This window comes from Cryptotermes secundus, unplaced genomic scaffold, assembly GCF_002891405.2.
Source record: "Cryptotermes secundus unplaced genomic scaffold, Csec_1.0 scaffold2493, whole genome shotgun sequence".
Classification (NCBI taxonomy): Eukaryota; Metazoa; Arthropoda; class Insecta; order Blattodea; family Kalotermitidae; genus Cryptotermes; species Cryptotermes secundus.
In genome coordinates, this window is record NW_019718650.1 from 106,137 (window position 1) to 117,085 (window position 10,949).

Genomic DNA, 10,949 nt, shown 5'->3' on the forward strand with positions numbered 1-10,949 from the left:
TAAAAATTTGAAAAAGAAAGAACAGAGATCTTATAGACATTTTAACTTGAATTAAGTTTTAAAAAGTGCTAATTTAAAAATCAAATCGACGCGTGTAGATTAACAAAGATTTTATACAATTAGAAAGACTGCTAATTTTAAATTTTAACAAGCAGTGTAACAGCTACGTGAGTGATACACACCTGATGATGGCCATTTAGGGCCGAAACATGTAGTGTGGAGGAGGAAAAGGAGTAAAAACTACAATAAAATTTGTTGCACTTAAGACGGTATTTATCCATATATATTGAGTGAGTGTAACAGGATGCTGAAATATAATATTGTAAATTTAATATTGTGACAGAAAAATTTTATCAGTGTTAAGTCCATTTTAGACTTTGATGGCTTATATGTAGCATGTCCACAAAGTAAGTTTCCCACTCATCCCACAGCTAGCAAACCTTATATTGCGCGAAGCGAATGCACGTACGTGATAGAGCAATGATGTAGCATGGCGCATGCACAAATGGAATTTCCCGCATTCCCACAGTAGCATCGTTGCAGCTGTTGAAGATGGAGGCTCTTATTCCAACTCCCGCCAACTGTGAAGTGCGGTCAGTGATAAAGTTTTTCAATGCACAGAGCATAGTGCCAATCGAAATTCATCATCAGCTGTGCCGGGTCTATGGGCCTAACGTCATGAGTAAGCAGGTGGTGCGTCACTGGTGCAGACAATTTTCAGCAGGTCGACAAAGTGTGCATGATGAGAAGCGCAGTGGGCGGCCATCCATCATTACAGACGACCTGGTGGAGCTGGTGCGGGAATGCATTATGGAGAATCATCGTGTCACAACTGCGGAACTCAGCAGTCATGTCCTGCAGATTTCCCGCTCCTTGTTGCACGAAATTGTCACGGAGCACCTGTTGTTGAGGAAATTGTGTGCCAGGTGGGTGCCGAAGCAACTGACACCAGAACACAAAACATAGCGCATGGAGTCAGCATTGACCTTTCTGCAGCAGTACCACGATGATGGCAACGAGTTTCTGGACCGGATCATCACAGGTGATGAAATGTGGATTGCACACATTACCCCAGACACCAAGCAGCAGTCAATGCATTGGCGTCACAGTGGATCTCCCTGTAAGACGAAATTCAAGCAGACGTTGTTGGCGCGGAAAGTGATGTGCACAGTATTCTGGGAAAGACGGGGCGTTCTCCACGTCAATTTCCTGACCAGAGGTGAGACGGTGAATGCCGAGCGTTACTGTGAAACACTGCAGAAATTGCAACGGGCCATTCAGAACAAGCAGCGTGGGATGCTTAGTGCCGGTATTGTCTTCCTGCACGATAACGCTAGGCCGCACACAGCTCAACGGATGGCAAGTCTCCTGCAGGAGTTCAGCTGGGAGGTGTTTAATCATCCACCCTACAGCCCGGACCTCGCTCCCAGTGATTTCCATCTTTTCCTACACCTCAAGAAATTCCTGTCCGGTGAGCGTCAGCGTTTTGAGAATGACAGAGAGGTGGAGAAGGTTGTCACACAGTGGTTCCAATCCCAGGTGGCAGACTTCTATGACACAGGTATTCAAAAGTTGGTCCCACGGTATGACAAATGTCTCAATTCTGGTGGCGTTTATGTCGAAAAATAGCTGAACACTTGCTGTATCTGTTGCAATAAATATTTCCATGAAATTATGTTTTGTTTCTGTAAACGGCCCCAGGGAAACTTACTTTGTGGATGAACCTCGTATCACTCACATTTAGAAAAATTAATGTAATATAAAATGATTACTCCCTTCTACTGTAGAGAGTTTAAGAATGTGTAACACTACACCTCCACTTCAAGGCTGCACCATAGCTCAAGCGGTTAGTCGCTGGCTTCCCACCGCGGCGGCCCGGGTTCGATCCCGGGTCTGGTCAAGTAGGATTCGTGGTGGACAAAGTGGCACTGGGGTGGGTTTTCTCCGAGTACTTCGGTTTCCCCTGCCAATCTTCATTCCACCAACTGCTCCACAATCACTGGGGCTGGTACAATAGGCCAGAAGTGGCCGCAGTACAAGGAACTTAGTCCCACCCCACTAGCAATAAAAAGAAAATACCTCCACTTCCCAATGCATGGTCATGGCATGGTGCTTCATTATGCAAGGGAAAACTTCGTATTTACAACAAAAACAAGGGAAATTCACATTCGCACACTTCTTGCACGATAAAATCTTGCCAGTCCAGACTATATGGGGAGGATTTGTAATTTGTATTAGGCAATAATACAAGTTTGCAAGGCATCTTATTAATAATGAATAAAATAACAGTGTTCTTGACCAAATTCATGTTTGTGGCATGTGTATTATCAAGATTATTTCTTGTAACTCAAATCCACAGAGATCGCAACAGATCACTTTAAATTCACTGGCAGATACATTTAAGATTGTCAACCATCTTGTAATAAATGTTGATGGTAAGTTATGCAAGTAGCCTTGAAAATGATCATGGTTCAGATTAGAATATACAAGATAAAAAAATCTTCATATTTATTTTATGCAGGAAGCCTGAGAATGTACTCTGAGGACAGTGAATGCTACAAATAAGATGTGTTACTGCTGTCAACGATCAAAAGCCTTGTCATTAAGCATACAGGTAATTATTTATGACTCTGATAAAAATTCATCCAATATTTATTTCCCGGAGTGATACAAATTTTGCCTGAAAGTACTTAAGATACAGTAAAGTGAAATATTCATGACTGATTTTGTTCAAGAAGTTACAGTCCTGATCTGCCAACATGGTCTGGAAGTATGAATCTCAGCTTGAGAATCAGCAAAGGTTCATCATGAAATTTCATCGCAATATGTACAAATGATGCAAGTTCTTTTGTAGGTACCAAACTTGGAGCTTCATATGAGGCACAATGCCCATTATGGTTCAAAAGAATCAATTTCAAATTGAATGTCATGAAGAAATACAATCCCTGAATTCCATCAGAATCTGCTAAGATACAAAAGAAGTATGAAGGACAAAGTGGATGAAAAAACTTCATGATCCATATACATCAAAGCAACTTCAACAACAAAAATTTGTGGTCACACATTTTTCACTTCAAACTAAAAGCTTTTGATATTCAAATCTGGTACCAGAAAGATATATTTCCAATATAACAGGGTTTTAACACCAGGTAAGTTCGAGGTGGAGCTCCAAGCTCTAAGAATACCAAACTGCCATGTATATGAGTGTGACTATAAATGGGTTTTGGATTGATGATCAGCTTTATGGGACTCTTTTGATACGGCATGTAACTACACTTTACAATTCACTGTTACAGACATACACTAGTCATAATATCATATTTCAGCATTTCACAATTAATACTGTTGCATTAGAGACTGAAAACAAGACTATAAAACATACACTAGCATCTACAGTCATGTCTCCACTAGTAGTTGCTTGGTAGTGGTTTCCAATGGCAGACGTTCCCCTTCCTCTGGATTCCTGAACTACCCGCAGCCTCATCTGCCAGCTTCTCACAGCAACAGCTCACAATGGCTGAACCTCAGCAGTTCTCCAACTAACAGACTGACTAACTCAGTCACTCACGAACGAACTACCTCAACTCAACTGACTCTCACTAACTGAACTGCTTATAACATCTCAACACAGACTGCAGAGGAAACAATGTTCCTCTGTAGCTATTTATGGGCTGCTGCCTAGCAATGGCCATTGTTTAGCTATCTGTTTTGCAGTCATTATGTAGCAATGGGTCTACATGCCACATTATGTTATGGATGCAAGGGAAGAGGGAATTACCTTCTTTTGAGAGACACTAGTGGTGACCACAGGTTTCACTATACCCTTATCTTCACCATGTATCTGTTGATAAGTTTTAAGTTTCTCAATGACTTCTGCCAAGTGGTTTTCCAACTTGTCATTTCGGGACTGTACTTTCAGTAGTTCATATTGCAGATCATCAATCTGGTTTCGAAGTTCAGCTGCTTCTGTCTCCTTCCCAGTCAAACTGTCCTGAAGTTCTGCCATCTATTACAACACAAAAATTTCAACTAAAATAATCTTATTTACAGTTAAAGCTTGTTCATAATATCTAAATGATGCATAATTTTAAATTAAAGAATACAGTTAACTGATCTGCCATAAAACAGAAAACTTATACCAACATACAAGGACTGTATGGCAGAATGTTCAATGTTCTGTGCAAATATTTCAGCCTTATATATTTATTACTTTCTGTGGAAATTCAATTTAAATTCATTTCAGAGATTCTAATACATGTACCTTAAGTGAAATAGTATGGTATTTTTCATGCAGTGATGTATTTAGTGCTTGCAAATTCCTATTTTCACCTTGAATTTCTATGTTTGCTTGTCGAATTGTCTCATCCATATTTGGAGCTTCATCTATAAAAAGATCACATAAATCTTATTAATGAAATGTACACAAGTAGAATTTGAATGACAAGCTATAAAACACCCCGATGGTGAGATTTTCATTAGGTTGCCATTTTTCAAAATATTTCATTTATTAATTAATTATTCTTCATTCAAACCATGCTGTCAATACTCTTTTGTGGTCAGAGCCGAGTTTTAATGAAAGTAATTTAAAAAGACATCAGACAAAATTCCAAAATGGTCATGTGCTTCAAGATGAATATTTTTGTTTTAATTGTATAATTTTGAAATTTATTCCCAAGTCTATCTCCTAACATAATATCATTTCAACGTATAATCCATCTTCGATAAACATGGATGCTACTACTTTCAATACAAATTCCTTGTATACTCTTAATACGTGGTGCAATCCAAAAGTTCCCGAAATATATTAATAAAAACTATTAGGTCTTACCTAGATCTTATTCTGCACCATCACCTTCAAAGTAGTCCCCTTGGAAGCACATACACCGATCCCAGTGTTTCTGCCACTTTTCAAATGCATCCTGGAAGTCTTTCTTTGTTGGGGTGTTTAGTACCGTCTGCGTTTCCGCTTGAATTTCCTCAACTGTATCAAATCTTCACCCCTTCAACTTGATTTTCATTTTGGGGAAGAGAAAGAAGTCGCATGGAGCTAAGTCTGGCGAGTGTGGTGGGAGGGGAACAACTGCCATCTTGTTTTTAGCCAAAAATTCCTGCACAATGTAAGCCGTATGTGGTTGTGTGTTGTCATGGTGGAGTACCCAGTCATTCATGCGCCACTTCTCTGGACGTTTTCTCCTCATGTTCTCCCTCAAACGCCTTAGAACATCGCGATAGAACTCTTTATTGACTGTCTGACCAGGAGGGACGAACTCCTTATGAACAATCCTGCCAATATCAAAAAAACAGATCAACATGGACTTAATGTTGCTCTTGACTTGTCAAGCTTTTTTTGGCCGAGGTGAAGGAGGGCTGTTCCATTGCGACAATTGCTGCTTGCTTTCAAGGTCGTAGCCATAAACCCAACTTTCATCACCAGTGACAACCTTCAAAAGAAAGTTTGGATCCTCTTGAAGCTGTTGCTGAAGTTCCCTGCAGACTTCCAAGCGATGCTGCTTCTGTTCATTTTGCAGCAGTCGTGGCACAAACTTCGCCACAATCCTCCTAATGTTCAGTTCCTCTAACAAAATTCGTTGACATGTACCATAACTTAGTCCCAAGGTGTTACAGAGGTCTTGGATGGTCAGTCTATGATCTTGCAGAATCAGATCCCTAACTTTCGCTATATATTCTGGTGTGGTGCCAGTTGACAGCCGTCCTGAACGATCGTCATCATCAGTCAATGTTCGGCCATTTTTAAAACGCTTATACCAGTTGTAAGTTTGTGTCTGGCCTAAACTGTTTTCACCAAAAGCTTGCTTCAACATTTGGTGCGTTTCTGCAGCGGTTTGCCAAAGTTTGAAACAAAACTTTATACAGACATGCTGCTCTCTCAGGTCAGCCATCGCAAAACTGCAAACTCACGGAAACATAACAATGGAAATACGTTCACCAACAATAAACCCAACCACTCAATTCAAAGCCGCTTGCCACACTGATTCAAGAAGGATGTGTGAGGAGACACCTAGTGGTATTTCGATGTATTCATAACCATTCGCGCGCAAAATTCAAATTTCGGAAACTTTTGGATTGCCCCATGTATTTTGAAAAGATCAGTATTGTAGTTCTTATGTTCTAACTGAGGCATAACTTTACAATATGGATGTGCTGCACTAATATGGATCCATATTTAAGAGTTCAATAACTTTGGCCGTATGATCATAATACTGCCTGATGATGGTCCCATGAGGACCGAAACACGTAGTGGTAGAAAATAAAATAAAATTCAAAGTGGTATTGACTGACTGAAAAACCATGTTTGTTGTTGCCAGAAACCTTTCCTTTCCATATACCGTATTTGTGACACACAGCAGGATGCACACTATAAAAATATTTGGATTATCACTTGCAGTGGTCAGAAACATGGGATCTTTCACTATATGTAACAATATCTTCCTTTCTGTCTTTCAGTATCTCAACTCCCCTGTAACATTTTGTAAATGCCAGTCTGCAACACTAATGTTTATCAACTGGCCTGACAACTAGTTTAAATAAATACTGCATTACACCTATATGTACATATCCATGTGTACATCACAACCCATATGAACCATTATAGCTCATAAAAACATCATCTATCTGACAGAAGCCATGCAACTTAACACATTTTCTTCCCCTCACATGGGCCAGAAAAAGAAATAATAAAAGTCAATCATTAAAAACAATCAACTTCCTTAAAGTGGGATTATTGGAAACCATTTCTAAGTTCAAAGCAGAAAATATATGTTTCAGTGGGTACATATGGTGCTTCCTTGGTTTAATTATCCACCTTAACAGGCAGAACGGATGAAAGTAGAAAACATCAGAACTTCAAAAGCTGTCAATTATTTCTACTAGAAATGAATAAAATTATGTGGGCTTAACTAAACACAAATTATGATAAAAGGCCAACAACACTGATAGCAATAAATATCATATTTCCATTCCTTAAGAATTGAATAATTGAAAGTCTTTAATACCTCTGACTAATTTTAATGGCCTTTCAAAAGGACATGAACATTCAGATAATATTCCTAAAATCTGGACCTGGAACAGCTCAGTCAGTACTATGAATGGCTACAGGCTGGACAACCAAGAAGTCAGGGTTGGATTCCTGGCAGGAGCAAGAGATTCTTTTCTTGCCCACAACATTCAGACCAATTCTGAGGCCCACCCAACCTGCTGTCCAATGGGTACAGGGGCTACCGCTCACCTCTAACTTCAGCTGAGTTTAGAAATCCATGGATTTATACCCTCGATACTTCATACATCTTCAAGGCACAGTGCTTAATTAAGTACATACACAACTTTACCTTTATTTAATACCTACAATCTAATTTAACATATCTATGACTAATTCTTGTTCAGGTTTGGGAGTCAGTTTTACATACGAGGGTTATCCAGAAAGTTGGTTCCGATGAGCTACCAAAAAAGAAATACTTCCAAACCATTTATATTGCCATTTGATATACATATTACACATTACTTTTCCCATAGTTTCCACCATTGTTAAGGCTCTTGTTGTAGCAGGGCACCAGTTTTTGTATCCCTATATTGTAGAATGATGCCGCATGCGGTGCTAACCCCTTGTTAATGGCTTCTTTTACCTTGCTGCCTTCATGGAACTGCTGGACACCAAGGAAAGTTTTCAGATGCAGGAACACATGAAAATCACTTGGAGCTAAGTCTGGGAAGTAAGGGGGATAACCGAACTATTCCCAGACAAATGTCACGATAAGACTGCGCCGTGGTGACAGTGTATATGGGCACTGTCATGAACCATCACAACAACCCAACTAACCATACTACATCACTTGTTCTGGATGCACGATGCAATTTCTTAAGTGTCGCAACAGACACCTGAGTTGACTGTTGAGCCTCGAGGCAAGAATTCCACAAGAACACATTTTCTGTTCCAAAACACTGTGCACATGATCTTATAAGTTAAAATGGTCTCTTTGAATTTTTTCTTTATTGGTGATGTGTGCCCCCACTCCATGGACTGCTGCTTCAATTCAGGGGTTATGTGCAACACCCATGTCTCATCCCGTGACTATGCAACTCAAGAAGTCATAGCCTTGCTCACTGTATCACGTCAGAAAGGTCAACGCACTGGCCTGCCATTTCATATTGTGTTCTTCCGTAAGCATCTTCAGCAACCAGCATGAACACAATTTCTAAAAACGAAGTTTATCACACACAATTTCGTGAAGAAGTGACCATGAAATTTGTGGAAAATGCAAGGAAAGTGATGAAATAGTGAATCAGCTGCTCTTTTGAATATTCTCTTCCACTGCACGTTCCACATCTTCATCATCCACAGATGGTCAGCCACTCCGCGGATTATCATGCAGATTTACGTGCCCTTCATTTAAGTGTCTCACCCATCTCCATACCAATGAATCACTCATGGCATGCTCTCCATACACCTCACAAAGCTGACAACAAATGTCAGCAGGTTTCATGTTTCTTGCATTCAAGAAACAGATTACAGACCTCATTTCATATGCGGCAGGCTTCTCAATTTTCTTGAACATTATAAACACACAGGACAATGCACAAAAGCAGTTCAACTGTCTGCAAATGGCATCCATGCCTTCCCAAAGGACCAATAAACGCGGCACACATGCGCACCATTGTGACTACAGTGCTGCAGGGCCAATATCAGCAAATGGAACTTATTTTGTGGATATGCCTCGTATATAAGTATAAAATGCAAATGGCATCCATGCTTTCCCAAAGGACCAATAAACGCGGCACACATGCGCACCATTGTGACCGCAGTGTTTCAGGGCCAATATTAGCAAATGGAACTTATTTTGTGGATAAGCCTCGTATATAAGTATAAAATGCTGATCACATTCATGCAAAGAAAAGGGCAGCAAAGTTGACAGAAATACAATAACTGGCCTCATTCACTCACATCACTTGGATGCTATCATATATACTTCTTGTGGCTTAACAGATCAAGTAGTTTATTATATATAACTCCCATTTATATTGATATTTTTCTCAGAACATTGTAAACAGTGTGTTTCAACTATAGTCAACATGTCTAATTCTGCATAAAGGTTGAGAAAAGTATGGAATTATATGAAATTACACAAAATAATAATAGGAACAAAAACTGCCCATGCAACAAATGCACTAGCAACAAGATTCAAGAATTTGTTTTAAAGAGCTCTTGTGTCAGAATCCTGCTCACAGTTATGTACAAAACTGGCAAAGCGCTGTAATAAATCTGAGCATAATAAACAGAAGTGCCACAGAAAATATTTATCCACCCTCAGGAAGATGAAAAACATATACAGAGAGGAACATAAAATATTGCAAATTATTGAGCTACATTTAAAACTAAAAAATAAAAAGCAAAGCAAGCATACACGGATCACAAGATGGGAGAAGATTCCAATAACCTCCATCAAGTTCGCCTTTGAGAGCAAGTGTAATCTTCTCATTTCTTTGCATAAGACGATCAAATGCCTGAATAACTTTCGCAACAGCCCGTTTTGATACTTGAACACGATTTGCTAACTTTTCATCTAATTCTTCCTTGTCCCATGTTGACAGCTGCATCAAGAACGAAGTCGTTGCTTCATTCTCATCTATAAAGAAAGATTAAACTAGCATTAGCATAAGATTCATATATGAGGTGCTATATTATGCTAAATGTAATGAGACCATTCACTGGAAATCAAATGACAGCCCATTTTACAATATAACATAATATGTATATATATTTTTAACCTATAGAAATCCTACTGGTTATCAATTACATGGAGCTCTTTATAAATTATGCACCATACAAGCAACTAAGTAGAGTTCAAAACCACAGTGCACCTGAAGAATTTGTCTCTAAAATGGCTAGAAAGAACTTCAGTGCTGGTAATGACAACAGACATATGCTTTCCAGTTACTTATTATATTTCATGCGTATGCTCATATATGATATTGTATATGAAAAAATACTTCTGCACTGTGCACTGAGAGTTTTTAAGCAGACAATGCAAGGATAAACATATCCTGTGGCCTTTCAGCATTCAAAAGATTTCTGCAGCACTCAAAACAATGTCACAGGTAACAAAATTTTAAGTCAATTTTATAACCAAGTAATAATGTAATAGGAGGATGAACTGCCTGTAGAAAAGAAGGTTAACCCTTTGACTGCCAATTACCACCACAGAACTATCTGATAGAAACAAGAAAGCTGTCTGAGGGTAAATGCAGTTGCAAAGAAAAACCTGCAATAGTTCCTCCAGTTACCTTTTAATGACCACAGGTACAGTTACAGAAGGGTCCTTATTGCTATGGAATTAAACTTTTTAATTGTCTCCCATTAAAAATAAAGGAAGTAGCACATGATAATAAGGTATTTAGAGTGGCCTTAAATGCCTTTTTACATTCAAAATCCTTTTATACTTTGGATGAATATTTTGGTTGTATAAATGAGTAGTAATTTACTATGTTCATTCAATATTGCATGCATTGTTTGGATGTGCAGTTGTACATTCAAGGATATTGCACTGATACCTGCATTGTATATAGCAAGCTTATACCTTGACTGGTTTTATTTGGTATTGAACATGTTAGATATAATCGCCAACTTGACTGGTATGCCATGTAACAAACATACCTCATTATAGTTGATGGATGTTGTGATCTTTTATGGTTTGAGATATATAAGCTACTAAGTTGAATGAATTTATTATGTAATGTGTTTTTATTACAATTTTAACTTATTTTATTTACAATTAAACATGGTATAGTGTTATGTATATTTTAGGTTGATGTATATTTTATGTTGACTAGTTCCATTGTTGGAGCATTTGTTGAAGATATTTGACTTGTTCTGTGTCCAGTGGTGTTGGCCTGTAATTGGATTTGCTTGAATGCAATAAATACTATACTATACTATA

General features: G+C 38.6%; 1 protein-coding gene across 6 annotated transcripts in view; it reads right to left on the reverse strand.

Annotated features, from left to right (window-relative positions):
- LOC111863959 (E3 ubiquitin-protein ligase Bre1) overlaps window positions 1-10,949 on the reverse strand; it is a 92,176-nt gene that overhangs the window by 63,163 nt on the left and 18,064 nt on the right. For 4 of the 6 annotated variants that reach the window (XM_023850830.1, XM_023850795.1, XM_023850812.2 and 1 more), the window contains 3 exons: window positions 9,417-9,638; window positions 4,262-4,383; window positions 3,779-4,006 (listed from right to left, as the gene is read on the reverse strand). In XM_023850830.1, coding sequence (XP_023706598.1) covers window positions 3,779-4,006; window positions 4,262-4,383; window positions 9,417-9,638 — 572 coding nt within the window. The remainder of the gene's footprint in view (window positions 1-3,778; window positions 4,007-4,261; window positions 4,384-9,416; window positions 9,639-10,949) is intronic. The other 2 variants (XM_023850840.1, XM_023850821.1) reach the window with 1 other exon arrangement.